Source organism: Trachypithecus francoisi, unplaced genomic scaffold, assembly GCF_009764315.1.
Source record: "Trachypithecus francoisi isolate TF-2019V2 unplaced genomic scaffold, Tfra_2.0 Lachesis_group7, whole genome shotgun sequence".
NCBI lineage: Eukaryota > Metazoa > Chordata > Mammalia > Primates > Cercopithecidae > Trachypithecus > Trachypithecus francoisi.
The window spans coordinates 50,621,425-50,644,945 of NW_022681472.1; the positions used below are offsets into that span (position 1 = coordinate 50,621,425).

Consider the following 23,521-nt stretch of genomic DNA (forward strand, 5'->3'; position numbering starts at 1 on the left):
AGGCACCTGCCACCACACCCAGCTAATTTTTTGTATTTTTAGTAGAGACGGGGTTTGACCATGTTGGCCATGCCGGTCTCCAACTCCTGAGCTTGTGATCTGCCCAACTCGGCCTCCCGAAGTGCTGGGATTACAGGCGTGAGCCACCATGCTTGGCCGAAAGTTTTTATTCATTTACTTTTAAGAGACAGGGTCTCGCTCTGTCACCCAGACTGGAGTACAGTGGCATGATCATAGCTCACTGGAGTCTCCAACTCCTGGCTTCAAGTGATCATCCCGCCTCTGCCTCCCAAAGTGTTGGGATTACAGGCTTGAGCCACCGCGCTTGTTTTGTCTTGGAATTTTTTTTTTTTTTTTTTTGAGACGGAGTCTCGCTCTGTCGCCCAGGCTGGAGTGCCGTGGCCGGATCTCAGCTCACTGCAAGCTCCGCCTCCCGGTTTTTTTTTTGTTTTTTTTTTTTTGAGAGGGAGTCTAGCTCTGTCGCCCAGGCTGGAGTGCAGTGGCCGGATCTCAGCTCACTGCAAGCTCCGCCTCCCGGGTTTACGCCATTCTCCTGACTCAGCCTCCCGAGGAGCTGGGACTACAGGCGCCGCCACCTCGCCCGGCTAGTTTTTTGTATTTTTTTTTTTTTAGTAGAGACGGGGTTTCACCGTGTTAGCCAGGATGGTCTCGATCTCCTGACCTCGTGATCCGCCCGTCTCGGCCTCCCAAAGTGCTGGGATTACAGGCTTGAGCCACTGCGCCCGGCCCCGCCTCCCGGGTTTTACGCCATTCTCCTGCCTCAGCCTCCCGAGTAGCTGGGACTACAGGCGCCCACCACCTCACCCGGCTAGTTTTTTGCATTTTTTTAGTAGAGACAGGGTTTCACCGTGTTAGCCAGGATGGTCTCGATCTCCTGACCTCGTGATCTGCCCATCTCGGCCACCCAAAGACGCGCCCGGCCTTGTCTTGGAATTTAAGTAAATCTTTTAGCCATATATTAGGAAAATATTAGTTTGTTAAGTTGTGATGATCACCTGAAAGTTGACACATTTAAATATACAGCATTTGTTAATATCGCCATTGGTGTCATCAGAAAAGTCTTGTCAAGTATTGGGAAGCTGCCAAGTTTACAGTTTTCTAAAATTCTGATTTTACTTAAAAATTTGAATGTTGGCCAGGCGCGGTGGCTCATGTCTGTAATCCCAGCACTTTGGGAGGCCAAGGTGGGAGGGTCACTTGAGGTCAGGAGTTCGAGACCAGCCTGGCCAACATGGTGAAACCCTATCTCTACTAAAAATACAAAAATTAGCCAGGCGTGGTGGTGGTATGCCTGTAATCCCAGCTATGCGTGAGGCTGAAGCAGGAGAATCACCTGAAACCGAGAGGTGGAGGTTGCAGTGAGCAGAGATAGCACCATTGCACTTCAGCCTGGGCAACAGAGTGAAACTCAGTCTCAACAACAACAACAAAAAAAATTGAATGTTATTGTTGGCCACAAATGGTGTTAGTTGTTTTCCATGAAGTGACATGACAGGCTCACTTCGTTCAAGCAAATGTCTGCTAAATAAATACCCCAGTCTGAATGACCACAGTCTGTTCTCATGTTCTCATTCTTTCTTTCTTTTTTTTTTTGAGACAGAGTCTTACCCTGTTGCCCAGGCTGGAGTGCAGTGGCACAATCTCGATTCACTGCAAGCTCCGCCTCCTGGGTTCATGCCATTCTCTTGCCTCAGCCTCCTGAGTAGCTGGGACTACAGGCGACCACCACCATGCTTGGCTAATTTTTTGTATTTTCAGTAGAGATGGGGTTTCACCATGTTGGCCAGGATAGTCTTAATCTCCTGACCTCGTGATCCACCCGCCTAGGCCTCCCAAAGTGCTGGGATTACAGGTGTGAGCCACTGTGCCTGGCCCTTTTCTTTTTTTTGAGACGGAGTCTCACTCTGTCACCCACCTGAGTGCAGTGGTGCAATCTTGGCTGACTGCAGCCTCATCCTCTTGGGCTCAAGCAATCCTCCCACCTCAGTTTCCTGCGTAGCCAGGATTACAGATGCACACCACCATCCCTGGCTTATTTTTTATTTTAATTTTTTTGTAGAGACAGAAGTCTCACTATGCCGCCCAGATGTGTCTTGAATTCCTGGACTCTCCCATCTCAGCCTCCCAAAGTGCTGGGATTACAGGCATGAGCTACTGTGCCTGGCCAGTTTTCTGTTGTTTTAAACCACAAAGTTTGTGGTAATTTGTTACAGCAGTCACATAAAACAGATACTTAAGTATGCCACATTTTGTTTGTCTATTCACCAGATGATAGACCTTGATTTCTACTTTTCTGCTACTGTAGATACTGCTGTTCTAAATATTCAAGCCTTTGTGTGGGTACATTTTCTCCTTTCTCTTGAATACATACCTAGAAGGAGAACTGCTGAGTCGTCTGGTAAGCCTATGTTTAACATTTTGAGAAACTGCCAAACTGGTTTCAAAAGTGGCTGTAGCATTTTACATTTGACATGTATGGAGGTTCTAATTTCTTTTTTTTTTTTTTTAAGATGGAGTCTTGCTCTGTCACCCAGGCTGGAGTGCAGTGGCACGACGTCCGCTCACTGCAACGTCTGCCTCCTGGGTTCAAGCGATTCTCCTGCCTCAGCCTCTCGAGTAGCTGGGATTATAGGTACATGCCACCATGCCAGGCTAATTTTTTTTTGTATTTTTATTAGAGACGGGGTTTCACCGTATGGGTCAGGCTGGTCTTGAACTCCTGACCTTGTGATCCACCCACCTCAGTCTCCCAAAGTGCTCGGATTACAGGCATGAGCCGCCGCGCCCAGCCTGAAGTTTCTAATTTCATATAATCACCAACACTTGTTATTTTTGTCTTTTTGTTCATAGCCATTTTAGCAGGTGTGAAGTAGTATTTCATGCAGTTTTGTTTTGCTCTATTTGTTTATTTATTTATTTGAGACAAAATCTCGCTGTCACCCAGCCTGGAGTGCAGTGGCATAATCATAGCTCACTGCAGCCTCAGCTTCCCAGGCTCAAGCCATCCTCCTACCTCAGTCCCCCAGGGTAGCCAGAACCACAGGCATGTATCACCATGCCTGGCTAATTTTTGTGTTTTTTGTAGAAATGGGGTCTCACTTTGTTGCCCAGGCTAGTGATTTGCGTTGCTTTTCTTTTCTTTGAGCCAGTCTCACTCTATCACCTAGGCTGGAGTACAGTGGCACGATCTCGGCTCACTGCAACCTCCACCTCCTGGGTTCAAGTGATTCTCTGCCTCAGCTTCCCGAGTAGCTGGGATCACAGGCGCGTCACCATCACGCCCGGCTAATTTTTGTATTTTTAGTAGAGACGGGGTTTCACCATCTTGGCCAGGCTGGTCTTAAACTCCTGACCTTGTGATCCACCCGCCTCAGCCTCCTAAAGTGCTGGGATTACAGGTGTGAGCCATTACGCCCGGCTGGTGTTTTGCATTTCTTTAATGACTAACGATATTGAGCATTTTCATATGCACATTGCCCATCTGTAATATCTTCTTTGGAGAATGATCATTTCAAATCCTTTTTTTTTTGAGACGGAGTCTCCCTCTGTCAGAGTCTCACTCTGTTTCCCAGGCTGGAGTGTAGTGGCATAATCTCAGCTCACTGCAACCTCTGCCTCACAGGTTCAAGCAATTCTCCTGCCTCAGCCTCTCGAGTAGCTGGGACCACAGGTGCCTACCACCATGCCAGGCTAATTTTTGTATTTTTAGTAGAGATGAGGTTTCGCTATATTGGCTAGGCTGGTCTTGAACTCCTGACCTCAGGTGATCCACCCACCTAGGCCTCCCAAAGTGCTGGGATTACAGGTGTGAGCCACCGGCCTGGCCAATTCAAATCCTTTACTCACCGTGTTGTTGTTGGGTTGTAAAAGTTCTTTACATATTCTGGATGTAAGTCCCTTATCAGATACATGATTTGCAAATATTTTCTTCTAGTCTGTGGGTTGTCATTCCACTTTCCTGATGGTATCTTTCCAAGTGTATTACTCTTTAAATCGAAATTTTAAATATTTCTTTTCCCTCTGTTGTTTCTGACAGCCGAAGACATAGCAAGTTGAAGAAACCTTGACTTTTTGACATTCTGGGACACCTTTCAAGAATACTCAACCCACACGAGGATTGTCACACGCTGACAGGGAAAGGTGTGTCACTCCAGACCCAGGCAAGCAAACTTGGCCACAGCTGGGATATGTGTCTCACATCAAAGCAGAAGCAACTGGTGGTTTTGAGGGTCTTCTGACAGACACCCTCCAAACATACTGCTCAGAGGTGAGGTAGGAGGTGATATGTGACTCTGGAATCAGGATTTGGACACCGGACCAAATTGAGGACTAGCTAAAACAGGGATGGGGCGGAAGCAGCTTTCCGTAAGACATGCTCAACAGTGTGCCATGTCAGTTTACCATTGCCATGGCAACACCTGGGCATTGCCACCCCATTCCATGGTAATGACCTGATGACCTAGAAGTTACTACCCTTTTCCTAGAAATGTCTGCATAAACTTCCCCTTAATCTGTATGCAATTAAAAGTGGGTGTAATTATGCCTGTAGAACTGCCCTGAGCTGCTATTCTCAGCGCACTGCCTGTGGGGTAGCCCTGCTCTCCAGGGGCAGTCACAGAGCTGTAACACTGGCTCACACTTGAATTCTTTCCTGGACAAAGCAAAGAACTCTCCGGGGGAAGTCCCAATTTGGGGGGTAACCTGCCCTGCATCAGAGGGACAAGAGTCCCTGGCTGGAAGCTCGAGTTCATTAGACTCCTCCAATGTTGATGAAGTCTTAAGCTATGACTCCCTCTAAGAGAGGGTCTCTAAGTTTAATAAACTTCAAGATCTCTGTCAACCTTCAGGTATTCACTCCACTCTGAAAAGGGGAGTTCAGTGCTGTAACACTTTTTTTTTTTTAACCTGTAACACTTTTATGGCAGGACATTTTTGAGTCTAAATAAAGCACCTTGGGACTTAATGAAACTATAATGTTGTTATTGTATTAGATGGTAGTGGAATAATGAACTCTTCCTTAATTAAAACACTTTTTATACATGTAATATAAATGTCAAAATGTCAAGTTAATCTGTACTGATTTCCTTTTTTTTCTTTTTTTTTTTTTTTTTTTTTTTTTTGAGACGGAGTCTGGCTCTGTCGCCCAGGCTGGAGTGCAGTGGCCGGATCTCAGCTCACTGCAAGCTCCGCCTCCCGGGTTTACGCCATTCTCCTGCCTCAGCCTCCCGAGTAGCTGGGACTACAGGCGCCAGCCACCTCGCCCGGCTAGTTTTTGTATTTTTAGTAGAGACGGGGTTTCACCGCATTAGCCAGGATGGTCTCGATCTCCTGACCTCGTGATCCGCCCGTCTCGGCCTCCCAAAGTGCTGGGATTACAGGCTTGAGCCACCGCGCCCGGCCGATTTCCTTTTTTTTTCTTTCTTTCTTTTTTTTTCTCGTTGTGAGACAGGGTCTCACTCTGTTGTCCAGGCTGGAGTGTACTGGCACAATCACAGCTCACTGCAACCTCAATCTCTTAGGCTTAGGTGATCCTCCCACCCCAGCTTCCTGAGTAGCTGGGACCACACGTGTGTTTCACCACACCCGGCTAATTAAAAAAAAATTTTTTTTTTTTTTGAGACGGAGTTTCGCTCTGTTGCCCAGGCTGGAGTGCACTAGAGCGATCTCGGTTCACTGCAACCTCTGCCTCCCGGGTTCAAGCGATTCTCCTGTCTCAGCCTCCCGAGTAGCTGGGATTACAGGCGTCCACCACCAAGCCCGGCTAATTTTTGTATTTTTAGTAGAGACGGGGTTTCATCATATTGGTCAGGCTGGCCTTGTGTTCACGATCTATGAATGCATCTTGATTTTTCAGTTTTAATCGTTAATGAAAAATACAAGAACATCACAGAACGGATGTAAGATAGGGTTAACAGCGCCTCTAGCGGGGACATCGAAAGGATCAACTAGGCTCTAAGTATCGGGAGCTAGCCCTGAGAAGCAGCAAAGCTGGATATCACTGTATGCTGCCATCCATCCAGGAAGCGGGTAGGAAGCTGGTGTTCTCGGCAGGACAGCGGGAGCGTCTGCGGAGAGGACCCAGGTGCGAGGAAATCTCAAAAATGGAAACGGGGAAATTGAAAGCACAGGAGATAAACTTTGCTTGGGTCACAGCTAGAACCCATCGCTTCTCCTTTACGAAAATATTGAGGCCTGTATTTCTCAAAATATTGAGAAAATATTCTCACCGGAGAACTAGCAGGGAACAGGGAAACCCTACCCGCTACCCGGCTTCATGCGGCGCCCTCTCCTATGGCAACCGGGAGGAGGCGTGGTTAGAGGCTTAGCCACGCCCCTATCCTCTCCAACCCGAACAACGATTGGTCCGAAGGCGCGGCGGAGGCGCGGGGAGGCGGATCCAGGATGGCAGCTCCGGCAGGCCCGCGCCGCCATTTTGGATTGTGTGAGTTTCCGGGACGTTCGGAACGCGGCCTCTCTCTCGCCGGATTCCGCAGACCCCAGGCCCCGGCCCGCATCCAAGTGTCAGGTTGGAGCCGGGAAGCGGCCCTGGTGGTAGCGGCGGCGGGGGCAGGATGAGCGCGGAGGCGGCGGACCGGGAGGCGGCCACCTCTAGCCGGCCCTGCACCCCGCCGCAGACCTGCTGGTTTGAGTTCCTGCTGGAGGAGTCACTGTTGGAGAAACATCTGCGCAAGCCCTGCCCGGGTGAGCGCGGCGCCTGCACCTGGGGAGCGGGACACCGCCACCGGAGCTGTTCGCCCGGTTTCCATCCGCTCCCCGCCTTCTCGGCCACGGAAGCTGCGGCCGGGCTCCTCGCTTGCCTTAAACATGCCCGGGTGGAGGTCAAAGAAAAGCTCGAAACAAAGGCCCTCCTTACCCCGGAGGGCAGGGCTTGGCGCTGTCAGCCCAAACCCTTTGGTCCTTTTTACGATTTACCTTTTTACTGTTGGGGTTTTAGAGCCTGCGAGGCGGGTCTTGTGGTTGCTTGGGTCGGGGAGGCTGACCAGACCCCTCCTTCACTGAACCCCAAGCTGAATAAATTCAGGAAGATGGGGAGAAATCAGCTGTTGGATACTGATCCTGACGCTAGTTATTATCTTAGGTTCTTATTTAAACATTTTGTTCTTCAATGAGGGGATTTTACTGACTCTTATTCCAAAGTTGGGCTGTAAATTAAAAGAAAATCTTTGAAAGCAGGAACTGCTGCACGTTTGCAAGATGGCTTTGTATAGTGATGATAATGATTAATAGCCCAGTTAAATGTGTGTGATGGGGGCGGAGGAGGAAAACTCCAGGTATTCTCAAAAAAGGTATTGGCATCAAAAGGTAAGTTCCTCGGATAACATTTTTCTAAATTCAAGTCTATATATGGCTTGTTCAGTCTCGTAGACTGGCCTTAACTGATAGAGATCACTGTGTAAGAAGTTAGTGTACTTAGGCAGTTTTGCCACCTGTATGATGCCCTTAATTCATTCCTTTTGAAAGATACTTGTTGAGTGCTTTCAGGGTGCCATGCACTGTGCTTAATTGTTCATAGCTGTTACTCCTTTAATTTAATCTTCATAATGATCCTGTGAGGTAGGTGATAGTATCTTCTATTTTGCATTGGAGGAAACAGGTGCAGAGAGGTCACTTGATGGAGGTCCCCCTAATTAAGTGTCAAAATAGTAGTTCTAATGCTTGTATCTCATTCTTCTAATTGGCAGTGGTTATTTGCAGAACCAGAAATCTGTGACTGTTATGTTCTTCCCCGTGAGGTGCTTTTTTTTGCTTTCTTCCACTCTAATCTGTTACCCTTCCTCCTTACCACTCTTCCTCATCTCCTTTAACCCCCAAGCACACTTCTTACATATGGGATTCCTTAGTCATTTTAACAGCACAGCTGTTTGGATTCTTTTGTGGCAAAAAAAAAAAAAAAAAAAAAAAAAAAAAAAAAGAACAAACAAAAACCAATAGTGAATCCTTTTGTATCTTCATAATTAAAACTTAAATTTAATAATTTATTTTCTTTTAAATCCTAGATCCTGCACCAGTTCAACTTATAGTTCAGTTTTTGGAACAGGCTTCCAAACCTTCAGTTAATGAACAAAACCAAGTTCAACCTCCGCCTGATAACAAGAGAAATCGTATTTTAAAACTACTTGCTCTTAAAGTTGCTGCACATTTGAAGTGGGACTTAGACATATTAGAGAAAAGGTATATAAGATTTTAGTGAAATTTCATTTGAAGTACTATTTAGATATCTTAATTTCTATATCTGCTTTTATGATATTGGCTCTTAGAACTTACAGACTGGGTGCCTTGGCTCACGCCTATAATCCCAGCACTTTGGGAGGCCAAGGCAGGCGGATTACTTGAGGTCAGGAGTTTGAGACCAGCCTGGCTATCATGGTGAAACCGCATCCCTAGCTGGGCAGGATGCCGGGCGCCTGTAATTTCAGCTACTTGGGAGGCTGAGACATGAGAATCACTTGAACCCAGGAGGCTGAGGTTGCAGTGAACCGAGATGGCGCTACTGCACTCCAGCCTGGGCAATAGAGTAATACTTGGAAAAAAAAATAAAATAAAGATTATATGTTCTTGATAAAATATGCAAGTATAACATTACTTTTGATGTGGTAACTAGAGAAAATCCACACCTAAACTGTTGTAAATTTCTCAAGTGACTTTTTTTTTTTTTTTTTGAGGCGGAGTCTCGCTCTGTCGCCCAGGCTGGAGTGCAGTGGCCGGATCTCGGCTCACTGCAAGCTCCGCCTCCCGGGTTCACGCCATTCTCCTGCCTCAGCCTCCCCAGTAGCTGGGACTACAGGCGCCCGCCATCTCGCCCGGCTAGTTTTTTGTATTTTTAGTAGAGACGGGGTTTCACCATGTTAGCCAGGATGGTCTCGATCTCCTGACCTCGTGATCCGCCCGTCTCGGCCTCCCAAAGTGCTGGGATTACAGGCTTGAGCCACCGCGCCCGGCCTCAAGTGACTTTTACATATCTGAAGAAACTGAATAAAAATTGATAGATGTGTAATATGGATGATTTGCTATTGAATAATTGAGTTAATTTTACTGGTCATAAATCACTGTCTCCTGTTAAAACAGCTCATTAGAGTCAGTGCTTATTTGCTTAAAAATAAATACTTTCATGGCTGTGATTAGAAAATGATTTATTATCCCCTTCTCATCACAATATAAAAGAAATCCCTTATAGGAAATTGGGAAAAATTCAAAAAATAGGAAATAATTGGGGGAGGAGAGAGTATTTTTGTAACATTTTCATGTAATTTTTGTTCTTTGTTCTCATAGGCTTAAAGTTGTGATCATATCCTATATACTCTTTTGATTTCTTGTTTTTTTCACCTAGCAGTATCATGAACATTTCCCCTTTTTTATTTTTTGGAGATAATTCCTTTGTATGGATAATTTATTAACTGTTCCTTAATTGACAGTCATTTAGTTTATTTCTAGTTTTTCACTGATATAAATCACAGGACTTAAATATCTTTGCCCGTAAAATAAATTTATCTGTATTTTGAGTTGGATTCTTAGGATAGCTCCTTAAATTGCTGGATCATGCAGTATAAACATTTTTAAGACACATGGATATTGCCAGATTGCATTCCAAAAGAGTTTATACTCACACCAGTAGTATTCAGAAATCCTCTTTTTAACCGCATTCTTCAGCATTAAATATTAGAATTTTTAAAGTGTGTGTTTTTTTTTTTTTTTTTTTTTTTTTTTGAGATGGAGTCTCGCTCAGTCACCCAGGCTGTAGTGCAGTGGCACGATCTGGGCTCACTGCAAGCTCCACCTCCTGGGTTGACGCCATTCTCCTGCCTCAGCCTCCCGAGCAGCTGGGACTACAGGCGCCCGCCACCATAAAGCATATTTTTAATCTGAGGGGGGGAACCTGTATGTTACAAACTGAAGAGACATCAACAGATAGCAATGGGTACAAAGAAGTATGGTATATATGAGGCAGCTGGAAAATTGAAAACTGATAGGCTGTTTGACAGTAAGCAAGTCTAAATTTTTTAGATGCGAAATTAATATTGTGCTTATATGAAGAGTTAGTTTTTTGAGATATATTCTGAAATATTTATGGATGAAATGATTTGGGAAGTGGGAAAGAGTAGAGATGAAATAAAATTGGCCATCAGATGATAATTGCTAAATGATGGTACATAGGGGTTCATTATATTCTGTCTACTTTTGTATTTTACGTTTTTTCATAATAAAAAGTTTTAAAAATCTTTTCGCATTTGATAGCTAACCCCGGAGATGTGGTTCCTTAACAAAGTAGGTATTTTCAGTGAGGATATGGAATTCTGTATGTATTTTGTGTTTCTTTCACAATTAACATGCAAACATGTACGTTTTGCTTCTTCCTTTTAAGTTTGTCTGTTCCAGTATTGAATATGCTACTAAATGAACTACTCTGCATCAGTAAAGTTCCTGCTGGGACGAAGCATGTAGACATGGATCTGGCCACTTTACCTCCGACCACTGCCATGGCTGTACTTCTCTACAATAGATGGTAAATGTTTTCAGAAACTCAGAATGCGTTGGGCAACCTCTGTTTTATTGCACTGTGGCTTTCAAGGGTATGCTTTTAATGGACCCGTTCTGTTGCAGGGATTTCTCAAGTCTTGGGAACTGTGAGTCTGATGGTGGAGAAAATTTGTGACTGCATAGATGAAAGGCAGTCTGATAAAAATGTGGATGACTTATCACTTAATGCTTCAGATAATTTATGCAAACCTAAGGAGTACTTGAAAAAATAATTGAGATGATATTTATAAGTATGAAATTTTCTTTTTCCTGTCTTTTCTTCAGGGCAATTAGGACAATTGTTCAAAGTAGTTTTCCAGTCAAACAGGCAAAACCCGGACCCCCTCAGTTAAGTGTGTAAGTTGGTGGCTATGACCCTTACTTGGCCCTTTTTTCATTAGAGTTTTAAAAATATTTGCAAGTTTTTAATAACCTCTGCTATGGAAGAAGTAGAACAGGAATAGGAGGACAGAAGGCCTGTGTGAAGGTTTGTTTGAAGGAGTTAGAGGGGCTGGAGAGTCAGGTAATGTGCTAGATACAGAGTTCTAAGAAGGGAAGTGCTTTGGGAATTGTGCCATTTATCTGAAAGCACTAAGGCTTTTTTTGTTTTGTACAGTTTTTTTTTCTTTTTTTTTTTTGAGCTGGAGACTCACTCTGTCACCCAGGCTGGAATGCAGTGGTGCAATCTCGGCTCACTGCAGCCTCCGCCTACTGGGTACAAGTGATTCTCCCACCTCAGCCTCCCAAGTAGCTGGGATTGCAGGTGTGTGCCACCACACCCTGCTAATTTTTGCATTTTTTAGTAGAGACGGGGTTTCGCCATGTAGGCCAGGCTGGTGTCAAACTCCTGACCTCAGGTGATCCCCCTCCCTTGGCCTTCCAAAGTGCTGGGATTACAGGTGTGAGCCATGGCACACCCAGCCTGATATTTTTTCTTTCTTTTCTTTTTTTTTTTGAGATGGAGTCTCGCTCTGCCGCCCAGGCTGGAGTGCAGTGGCTGGATCTCAGCTCACTGCAAGCTCTGCCTCCTGGGTTTACGCCATTCTCCTGCCTCAGCCTCCCAAGTAGCTGGGACTACAGGCGCCCGCCACCTTGCCCGGCTAGTTTTTTGTATTTTTTAGTAGAGACGGGGTTTCACCGTGTTAGCCAGGATGGTCTCGATCTCCTGACCTCGTGATCCACCCGTCTCGGCCTCCCAAAGTGCTGGGATTACAGGCTTGAGCCACCACGCCCGGCCTATTTTTTTCATTTAATTAAATTGTCTTGAAAAAGATACATTTGTATGTGGGGAAATTAATATATGTAAATACTAGAGTACAGTTACAAAAGTTGATCATATCTGGAGGTTTCCTTTTTTTAAAATTTTTTATTTTTAAGGCTAATCAAGTGAAGCAGGGGGAGTGGAGGGTGGAGTTTTAAACCTGATTCTTAATTTCCCCATGGCAGCTTACCGACATTTGGAGCTAGAGAGCATAGTTTCTAACTTGATTCAAATGAGCTTTTGTTGTAAGTTTTGCTCTTAAATTGAGTAAATGAGACTGGGTGCTGTGGCTCACACCTGTAATCCTAACACTTTGGGAGGTTGAGGTGGGAGGATTACTTGAGCCCGGGAGGTTGAGGCTGCCACTGCACTCCAAACTGGGTGACAGGGAGACCCTGTCTCAAAAACAAACAAAAAACCCAAACAAAGTAAATGAGAAAATACTGGTACGTTAATAAGCGTCATAATAGTTGACGGTTTTGTTTTTTCAAACATGAAAATAAATAACATTAAAAACACTCTTATTTAAATTGAACCTGACTTTCAAGAATGATGCTCTTATAAGTTTTGAATTTTTTAGTCTTGAGAGTAACTTCTGATACTTTTGTTTTCAATTGTTTCTCTTTTAGGATGAATCAAATGCAACAGGAAAAAGAGCTAACAGAAAACATTTTGAAAGTGGTAAGTATTGGCATCAGTTACACAGTAACATTTCAGGAACAACTTTAGAGCAGCAGTTCCCACTTTTTTGGCACCAGAGACTGGTTTTGTGGAAGGCAATTTCCATGAAACCGGATGTGGCGGGGGGGGGGGGGGGGGGGGGGGGGGGGGGGGGGGGATGGTTTTAGGATGATTCAAGCACATTACATTTATTGTGTACTTTGTTTCCTTTTTTTTTTTTTTTTTTTTTTTGAGGCGGAGTCTCGCTCTGTCGCCGGGACTGGAGTGCAGTGGCCAGATCTCAGCTCACTGCAATCTCCGCCTCCCGGGTTTACGCCATTCTCCTGCCTCAGCCTCCCGAGTAGCTGGGACTACAGGCGCCCGCCACCTCGCCCGGCTAGTTTTTGTATTTTTAGTAGAGACGGGGTTTCACCGTGTTAGCCAGGATGGTCTCGATCTCCTGACCTCGTGATCTGCCCGTCTCAGCCTCCCAAAGTGCTGGGATTACAGGCTTGAGCCACCGCGCCTGGCCACTTTGTTTCCATTATTATTATATTACAATATGTAAGGAAATAATTATCCAACTCACCATAATGTAGAATCAGTGGGAGCCCTGAGCTTGTTTTCCTACAACTAGATGGTCCCATCTGGGGGTGATGAGAGTGACAGATCACCAGGCATTAATTCTCACAAGGAGGATGCAAGATAGATCCCTCGCATGTGTAGTTCACAGTAGGGTTTGTGCTCCTATGTGAATCTGATGCCCCCATTGATCTGACAGGAGGTGGAGTTCAGGCCGTAATGCAAGCGATGGGGAGCGGCTATAAATACAGATGAAGCGTCTCTTGCTCACCCGCTGCTCACTTCCTGTTGTGTAGCCTGGTTCCTGGTACCAGTCCATGGCCTGGGGGTTGGGGACCCCTGCCTTTAAAGCATGTATAGATGTATCTTCTAATCTTGGGGACATGAGAGTTGTGAAGGTCTAAGTGCGTGGCATTAAGGTTTTTACTATTAGGATGTAGGTAGTATTCTAAATCACATGTAGACTTTCAGTTTTAATAGTAGAGTACTTTACCACTGATTGATTCTATTTTTGACTATTTCATGATACATTAGTAGATATGAGAAACTGATATTACAGATGATGTCTTTATATTCTTTTGTATTTTCCAAAAACTCTATGACAAACATGTATAGTTTATAATTTAAAATTACTTTTATAATAGCAGTTTATTTTCTATTTATTTTTATTTATTTTTATTTTTTTGAGACAGAGTCTTGCTCTGTTGCTCAGGCTGGAGTGCAGTGGTGCGATCTCAGCTCACTGCAACCTCTGTCTCCCGGCTTCAAGCGATTCTCCTGCCTCAGCCTCCTGAATAGCTGGGATTACAGGCATGTGCCACCACTGGGCCCAGCTAATTTTTTGTATTTTTAGTAGAGACGGAGTTTCACCGTGTTGGTCAGGCTGGTCTCGAACTCCTGACCTCAAGTGATCCGCCCACCTTGGCCTTCCAAAGTGCTGGGATTACAGGTGTGAACCACTGCTCCTGGCCTAGCAGTTATTTTTAAATTGATCTACATAATGGAAAATTAGAAACCTGACAGTTTCTGTAATTTAGAAATGATTTCTGTAATTAGCACCAACAATGTTCCAGATTACCATGTGAGGTATAGGGACTGGGTGAGGAGAGAAAAAGGTAAGAAACGATCTGTATCTCACTATAGCAAATATGCTGTAGTAGTTTGAATGTGGAAGCCAAAGCCTATATCATTTCATTGTTATTATCTAGTTCCTAATAAAATGGCTGGCACAGTGAAGCATAGACATTCCTTGAATAAATCAAGTGGAACAGTGCAAGTTTTTTCTTTTTTAGACAGGGTCTGACTCTTTTGCCCAGGCTACAGTGCAGTGGCCTGATCTTGGCTCATTGCAACCTCCACCTCCCAGCCTCAAGTGATCCTCCCATCTGTGTTCCCAGTAGCTGGGACTACATGCATGTGCCACCGCACTTGGCTGATTTTGGTATTTTTTGTAGAGATGTGATTTTGCCATATTGTTCAGTCTGGTCTCAAACTTCTGGACTCAAGCGATCCACCCACTTCAGACCCCCGAAAGTGCTGGTATTACATGCATGAGTCACTGTGTCCAGCTAAGTCTTTTTTTTTTTTTTTTGAGATGGTCTTGCTCTGTCGCCCAGGCTGGAGTACAGTGGTGCGATCTCGGCTCACCGCAACCTCCACCTCCTGGGTTCAAGCGATTCTCCTGCCTCAGCCTCACAGGTAGCACCATGCCTGGCTAATTTTTGTATTTTTAGTAGAGACGGGGTTTCGCCATGTTGGCCAGGCTGGTCTCGAACTCCTGACCTCATGATCTGCCCCTCTCGGCCTCCTAAAGTGCTGGGATTACAGGCGTGAGCCACCATGCACAGCCACCAGCTAAATCTTTAAAGCATTAACTTTTCTTGTTTTTTGTTTTTTTTTTGAGACGGAGTCTCCCTCTGTCACCCAGGCTGCAGTGCAGTGGCAGGATCTCGGCTCACTGCAAGCTCCGCCTCCCGGGTTCACGCCATTCTCCTGCCTCAGCCTCCCAAGTAGCTGGGACTATAGGCGCCCACCACCACGCCCCGCTAATTTTTTGCATTTTTAGTAGAGACGGGGTTTCACCGTGTTAGCCAGGATGGTCTCTATCTCCTGACCTTGTGATCCTCCCGCCTCAGCCTCCCAAAGTGCTGGGATTACAGGCGTGAGCCACCGTGCCCGGCCAACTTTTCTTTTTTTGGCAGAATATTACTCTGTCACCCAGGCTGGAGTGCAGTGGCACGATCTCGGCTCACTACAACCTCTGCCTCCTGAGTTCAAGTAATTCTCATGCCTCAGCCTCCCGAGTAGCTGGGATTACAAGTGTACGCTACCACGCCCAGCTAATTTTTGTAGTTTTAGTAGAAACAGGCTTCGCCATGTTGGCCAGGCTGGTCTTGATCCCCTGGCCACGAATGATCCTCCTGCCTCACTCGGCCTCCCAAAGTGTTGGGATTATAGGTTTGAGCCACTGCCCCCGACCGAAAGTATTAACTTTTCTACAGAAAAAAAGATACCAGTCTTTCATGTTTTTTATATTATCTTTTTCTTTTTCTTTTTTTTTTTTGAGATGGAGTCCCACTCTGTCATCCAAGCTGGAGTGCAGTGGCGTGATCTTGGCTCACTGCAACCTCCACCTCCCGGGTTCAAGCAATTCTCCTGCCTCAGCCTCCTGAGTAGCTGGGATTACAGGCGTGTGCGACCATGTCCAGCTAAATTTTGTATTTTTAGTAGAGACGAGGTTTCAACCTGTTGGTCAGGCTGGTCTCAAACTCCTAACCTCATGATCTGCCCTCCTTGGCCTCCCAAAGTGCTGGGATTATAGGTGTGAGCCACCATGCCAAGCCCTCCTGTTTTTTATATATTCTAACCTCACAATAGAAACTTATTTTCTTTCATTTAAGGTAACTTTATTTCAACAAATTTAATTGTATTCTTGCTGTGTTAAATTTTTTTTTAAATAGCTTAGTGTACTGAGCTACTAAATAGACTGTAAATATTTTTGGTTATTATAATCAATTGCTATTTTTGTATTTTTTTTTTTGTTTATTGATTTCTGTAGCTGAAAGAACAAGCCGCTGATTCTATTTTGGTACTAGAAGCAGCCCTAAAATTAAACAAGGATCTTTATGTCCATACGATGAGAACTCTAGATTTATTGGCCATGGAACCAGGCATGGTAAATGGAGAAACTGAGAGTTCTACTGCTGGATTAAAAGTCAAAACCGAAGAAATGCAGTGCCAGGTATTCATTTGATATTTAATTTATGTAGGGCAATTTTTTGGTAAAAATTTTTTTGTTTTTTGGAGACAGAATCTCGCTCTGTCGTCCAGGCTGGAGTGCAGTGGTGCAGTCTCAGCTCACTGCAAGGTCCACCTCCTGGGTTCACGCCATTCTCCTGCCTTAGCCTCCCAAGTAACTGGGACTACAGGCGCCCGCCACCACGCCCGGCTAATTTTTTTGTATTTTTAGTAGAGACGGGGTTTCACCATGTTAGCCAGGATGGTCTCGATCTCCTGACCTCGTGATCCGCCCACCTTGGCCTCCCAAAGTGCTGGGATTACAGGTGTGAGCCACTGCGCCCGGCCTTGGAAAATCTTAATATGAGATCATCCTCCTGTTTTTAATTAGAATTTATTTCTGCCTTTGTCTCTTAAGATGCTATTAAAACTGCATTGTATTTAATTTATACATTTATAAGAATTGACATTTTTCTAAAAGAAATGGAAGGGAAATTTTATGTCATCTGTTGTCTCTGAAATAGTTTCCGGATTGTGTTTAGGAGACAGAGTTTAAGTACTGAGAATACAGTTATATGTAATTGATTTACAGTTCATTCATATGATTAGAAATCTAATAGACCAGAAGAAAATAAAAACTAATATTGTGCTAGACTTTGAAAAATCTAGACCTCAAGAGATAGTGTCTAGCTTTTCAGGGATCTTAAGTTTGCTCACTTTCTCTAACTCTGGGCCCCTAGTTCCTTTCACAGCCTTCAGTTGATGCTCATTGTCACATATTATATTATGTGTTTATGTCTTCTTTTTCCCTACTGGATTATGAACTCCTTGACATCTTTTTTTTGTATGTTCTGCGTCTTACTTTCTATAATAGAACCTTTAGTAAAATGAAAATTTTAAAGTATTCAGCAGTTGCCTAGAGAGGGCTACTAGGATTGTACCTTCTAAACTGTGTTATCTTTCCTTATTCGTATGAGTTAGCATGGCTTCTTTTATCACTAATTCCTTTTCTGGAAAGGGGTAAAAATAGTTATGACAGTTTTGGGAAGGTGCCTTTGCAGATTAGCTATTTCTAGAGCTAAAGGTAATCATTTATTCAAGGCCTGATGAGCTGGAGTTTGCAGCAGTAGTAAGAGTAATGAATTGATACTTCGTAACCTTTTTTTTTTTTTGATAGAGACAGGGTCTCACTGTGTTGTCCAGGCTGGTCTCGAACTCCTGGGCTCAAGGGATCCCTCCCACTTAGGCCTCCCAAAGTGCTGGGATAACAGGATACTTGGTAACCTTTTAAAATCACTGATGAAACTTGCATATAGGAGTGTTACTGGTACTTAGTATCTCATAATCTTTCAGAACCTGTTTAAAAGTAGTTGATGACACTTCTGATTTTCACAATATGGTGGATGATACAACCTGAAATCAAAACTCCTATAAAACGTCTGTGTGTGCTAGGTAAACTATCAAATGTTCTTTTACTTACATAGCTGAGTGACAATTCCTGTGTTTTGAAAGGCAAATTAGTGGTAACACTCATTCCCTGGCATGATAATTTTTTTTTTTTGAGATGGAGTTTCGCTCTTGTTGCCCAGGCTAGAGTGCAATATCATGATCTCGGCTCACCGCAACCTCCACCTCCTGGGTTCAAGTGATTCTCCTGCCTCAGCCTCCCAAGTAGCTGGGATTACAGGCATGCACCACCTTGCCTGGCTAGTTTTTGTATATTTAGTAGAGATGGGGTTTCTCCATGTTGGTCAGGCTGGTCTCAAACTCCCGACTTCCGGTGATCCACCCGCCTCAGCCTCCCGAAGTGCTGGGATTACAGGTGTAGTCACCAGATCATATTTAAAGTAGGTTCTTTACAATGCTAAAATTTACCTTAGACTTAAAAAGAAAAATTGTTATTTTTTTCCCAATGAAACCAGGCCTTATTGCCCTTCAGGGCAGCTTCATTATCAGGCTTTTTTGTTTTTACAGTAAATCTATTGACCACTTCTTAACCTCTAAACTCATTGTAATGGCTAGTCAATTGCTAGAGTAATACTTGAAAATATCTTTTTGGTATTTTGCGGTCTATTTTTGCCTAGAAAGAGGAATTATATATAACTATAGTAAGCATGCATATATGTGCATGGGTGTGTGTGTGTATGTGTGTATTTTTTGCTCTTTTAGCATCCCTATGCTAAATGAGGAAACTCTCTAGAATGAAAATCAGCCAAGGGAAGCCGAGATGAGCAGATCACCCGAGGTCAGAAGTTCTAGACCAGCCTGGCTAACGTGGCAAAATCCTGTTTCTACGAAAAACACAAAATTATCTAGGCGTTGTGGCACGTGCCTGTAATCCCAGCTACTCTGAAGGCTGAGGCAGGAGAATCGCTTGAACCCAGAAGGAGGAGGTTGCAGTGAGCCGAGATCACACCATTGCATTCCAGCCTGAGTGACAAGAGTGAAACTCCATCTCAGAAAAAAAAAAAAAGGCCAAACATGTAGTGTGGACTAAATAGTGCAAAGCAATGTTGTAGAAGCTAAGGAGAATTAACCTGGTTTCATTGAATTGGACAGAACCGTATTTATAAAGCATATCAGTGAAGAGTGGTTTCATGATGAATACTAGACATGATTATAGCTTAGGAGTTTGGAAGAGGAGTAAGTATCTGTTGCCAAAGGTTGGTTTGGTGGTATAAAAGGAGTAAGGGGTGTGGAATGAAGCATATTTCTAGGATATCATGTGAATGGGGACTTGGGAAGGCTGGTGTGATTAAAATAGAGCACAGTAGAGAGGTTTGGAAAGAGAGATTAGGCCAGATTCTGAGATCCTTAGAGATCAAGCCAAGGAGTTTGAACTTTCTTCTGTTTTGGAGAATAATTGAAGACTTCTTAGATCAAGAAGACTTGATCTGTCAGCCATGTGTAGAATAAATTCGAGTCAGAATATTACGAGCTTAGGAATCTGAGTTCAAACTTTGGCTGTTCCACTACTTGGTTATATGCTTTTCATGTCACTTTCTGGGCCTTTGTATTCTTATCCATAAAATGGCCAAGTTGAACTAAATAATCTGAGTCTTTTGAGGTTTGCATTGGGTAATTCCGGATGTCAATATAAGCTTTTTGAAAAACATACAAATTATTTTCTTTTTTGCCTAGTGTCCACATCTTACATACAAATTCTGTCATAGAAACATACGACTGGAGAAGTTTTATAGTTAGCATTCAATTCTCAGTTTAACCAGTATGTTATGGTAGATGTGCACCATCTTCACTTTTTTTTTTCCCCTCTACTGTGTTATAAGAATTCCCGTTCTTTTCAGACTTGCAGGAGGCAGAGCCTGCTTCTTACAGAATCAACTAAAAACTCCCAATACTAGCTTTCTCTAGCCTTATCTGGCTTGAGGGCAGGCATATCACGTAAGTTTCACAAACAGATGGGTATGCTTCTTTTAGACTGAATCAGGAGCTAGTCCTAGTAAGTCATAGCATTGAGGGTGATGGAGAATCCATTGTGGTGGTGGGTAGTGGTAACAGTGACAGTAAAATCTAGTTTCCGGGGACAGCACTTGCAGGAGTGTAGCTGCTGCTTTCAGGGTCTGGTCCTGGTGGCTACGGGTGACAGGAGCTGTGGAATCTACTGTTGAGATTCTTCACTAGACTAATGTTGGCTGTCATCCTGACTGCATGCCTCCCCCGCCCTTTTTTCTAGACAGATTCTTTAGCCTTTTTAACAATTCTGTGGGTGACCTAAAATCTACTCAGTAAATCAATATTCTGCTTAAATTGACCAGAGTTGGTTTATGTTGCTTGTGACTAAGAGCACTGATGGTAGCACTGCTCCTTGGAATATGTATTTTTTTTTATGTCTTTTCTTCTGTGTTTTCCTGAGATACAGTTTTGGTTCTGTCAGCTCTTAAGTACCTGAGAAATTGTTAAGCAAATCGGTGTTCATTATTATTTCAGGTGTGCTATGATTTGGGCGCAGCATACTTCCAGCAAGGCTCCACAAATTCAGCTGTCTATGAAAATGCCAGGGAAAAATTTTTTAGAACCAAAGAACTAATTGCAGAGGTAAATCCAGTCATAATAGGCACTTAATATTCAGTTCTTTAAAACATCTATACATTTTTTTGGCTTTGATTTTTCTGATGATAAAAACATGTTCATTATTATAAATGCGTGAAGTTCAAGAAAGTACTAAAACTGGTTTTTAAAAATCTGTAATAATATAATCTGGAAATATAACCCCTTTTACAAATCTAGTAAATTTTCTTCGTTTTTTTTCTCTCTGTTTTTGTGCAGTTAAAACTCATATTTTAAATACTCTGTATCTTGCTTAAATCTTTGACTAGGTATTATAAATATATCATGTTATGGGGAAGTACTCTGATTCACCTAATTTCCCTTATGTTTGGGCATTTAGGTTATTTATTATATAGCTGCAATATTTGTATCTTGAAGCCTAAATTTTTCTTCAGATTTCAGATGCGTTTAAGTTCCTACAGTTATTACCATGTCAATGGTTATTTATTTTTCTGAGGCTATAATTGATCAAACCAAATTACTTTCCAGGTAAATTTCTCACAGGGCACTTCAGTTAGCAGTGAGTTTTTAACAAATTTTTTTTTTTTTTTTTTTGCTAACCTGATGCGTGAAATATAGTATCTTTTATAAACTTGCCTCTCATTAACTCCTAATATGGGTAAACATTTTTACTGTTTTTCATTTGCATTTTTCTTTTTATGATTCAGATGACTTAATTGTAAAGTATATATATATATAGCTAGGTTTTTGTATGCCTGGTGTGTGGAAAAATTCCCACTTCAATCTGCTATTCTTAGTAGAGATATTGATTAAATACCCTAGAGGTTTCAGTACTCTAGCTATTCTAGATAGACCTGTTAGAAATCCCCATTTTACTTTGCCTAGGAAATTCATCTGGTTTCTAATTTTACGGCATTTCAGGTATAGTAATTTAAAACTTACATATTTTTTCAAACTTTTTTTTTTAAATCCTGTTTGGGTAGAAGCATTTCTGTTCTTCCCAATTGAGTGATGATTATGCTTTCTTTGCTCTCTCCTTTAAATCTCTGCTGGTATATGTCTTTTAAAACCTTTAAGCTTGTTTTTAATGTTAGCACTCTTTGTTAATGTCTTGTCATACCTACTTGGTATGATAATCATGTCCACCTTTTGTATGTTGACCTGAAAACTCGAAGCTGCAGCAAACTTTCTTTGTAAAGGGCCAGTTAGCAAATATCCTAGGCTTTCTGGGCCACATTCAGTCTCTAGTGCATATTCTTACTATTTTTTTGTCCCCTTTGCGTAGTTTACAGCCTACAAAAATTGTTCTTAGCTCAAGAGAGACAAAAACAGACCATAGACTGGATTTGGCCTATGAGCAATAGTTTTTTGACCCCTGTTCTAAACCTTTAACCTTTTGTTTTTTGATTCCTCCAGTTTTAAATTTTTCTTCTTCTTTTTTTTTTTTTTCTGAGATGGAGTCTCACTTTGTCACCCAGGCTGGAGTGCAATGGCGCCATCTTGGCTCACTGCAACCTCCACCTCCCAGGCTCAAGCGATTCTCCTGCCTCAGCCTCCCGAGTAGCTGGGCCTACGGGTGCCTGCCACCACGCCTGACTAATTTTTGTATTTTTAGTAGAGACAGGGTTTCACCATGTTGGCCAGGCTGGTCTCGAACTCCTGGTGATCCACCAACCTCGGCCTCCCGAAGTGCTGGGATTACAGGCGTGAGCCATTGTGCCCAGCCCGGCTTGAATTTTTCATTAGCATTTCCTTGTACTGTTAAAATATGCTAAGGGGGTGCTAGACTATTGTTTATATTACATGAATGGATAATGGTATATACCTCTTACTTTACAGATAGGTTCATTATCTCTTCATTGTACCATAGATGAGAAGCGGTTAGCTGGCTATTGTCAAGCATGTGATGTTCTTGTACCTTCTTCTGACAGTACATCTCAACAGTTGACTCCATATAGTCAAGTCCATATTTGTTTGAGATCTGGCAACTATCAGGTAAGATGTATGAGGGGGATGCAGTGAAGTTTTGGAAGCCAGACAAAACTAAGTTCAAATCCTCGCCCCACCCATTTACCAGTTATGCCTTTTGGGGCACGTCATTTACACTGTCAGACTGACCTGTAACATAATGGTAATAATTATCCCATTTCCTAAGATTCTTATGAAAATCTAGTGAGAAGTTATAGTTTATAAATTCTAAGGCAAAGCATTCTACAGATGTTACTTCATCATTGCTGTTATCTTAAAGGTATAGAGTTGACCTGTTTTAAATAAATTTTGTAAGAAATGCTTGTAAGCAGAACTTTTAACATTTAAAAATTGCAGGTAGACAGCTTTTATTTGTGTGTGCGTTTGTTTCGCAGCTGGGATTGTTGGCTGCTAAGATATTAATAGCTTTTGGTTTTACAAAACATTAAGTCTTGTGTCTTTTGGGCATGTGGCTTGTAGCCCAGCTTTATTAGCCCTTCCAAATAGTAAGACTGAAGGAGAAAGGGAGCACAGTGAACACAGCAGTTGTTCTGGTGGGTTTGGATGGTCTGTTAACAAAAAACAGCCCATCTGCTCTTGAGCCTCCTCATCATCTTGGTTTGGTTCATGAAAAGGCCTTAATGAGTCTCTTCAGACTTTTATTGACACCCCCTCCCCCCACCCCCCACATACCTCTGGGTGTTTATCTTCAGTTTTTTTATGAAAATAACTGGGAATTAGAATTGTGCTTTTAAAGTCTTTATTGGAAAGCCTCCATTCTAGAGAATAAACAGTGCATTCATTCATGTTTAACTCAAAATAGGAATCATGAAATGATAAAGCCATAACTTACTTTTAGTTTTGTGTCTTTAATTGGGTATTATTCCAGCTTTATAGTTCTCTTACCTAGGGTTTTTTTGTTTTTCACAGAAAATAGCTGAAGAGAGGAAACAAGATGGCACTTCTTTCCTCTGTCTTTGGCCCTTTTTAAAAGTATTGCTTTGTCCCAGGAAAGAAAATTAAACTTTCTTAAAGTTTAATTACCGATATAAGTGAACTTAATAAAGGCTAGAGCTCTTTCAGTTACATCTCCCTAGTAAAGGTTTATGAAGGGTGAGATCAATTATCATAAAATACAATTTATTTAACAAGTTGGCTGGGCGTGGTGGCTCACACCTGTAATCCCAGCACTTGGGAGGCCAAGGTGGGAGGATCGTTTGAGCCCAG

General features: G+C 42.9%; 1 protein-coding gene across 1 annotated transcript in view; it reads left to right on the forward strand.

The window, feature by feature from the left end:
• Nucleotides 1–6,448: 6,448 nt before the first annotated feature.
• Nucleotides 6,449–23,521, forward strand: part of INTS8 (integrator complex subunit 8) — a 59,054-nt gene continuing 41,981 nt past the window's right edge. The window contains exons 1-8 of the mRNA XM_033202658.1: nucleotides 6,449–6,723; nucleotides 8,040–8,214; nucleotides 10,403–10,543; nucleotides 10,843–10,914; nucleotides 12,448–12,499; nucleotides 16,119–16,301; nucleotides 20,246–20,353; nucleotides 22,166–22,321. Coding sequence (XP_033058549.1) covers nucleotides 6,594–6,723; nucleotides 8,040–8,214; nucleotides 10,403–10,543; nucleotides 10,843–10,914; nucleotides 12,448–12,499; nucleotides 16,119–16,301; nucleotides 20,246–20,353; nucleotides 22,166–22,321 — 1,017 coding nt within the window. The 5' untranslated portion in view covers nucleotides 6,449–6,593. The remainder of the gene's footprint in view (nucleotides 6,724–8,039; nucleotides 8,215–10,402; nucleotides 10,544–10,842; nucleotides 10,915–12,447; nucleotides 12,500–16,118; nucleotides 16,302–20,245; nucleotides 20,354–22,165; nucleotides 22,322–23,521) is intronic.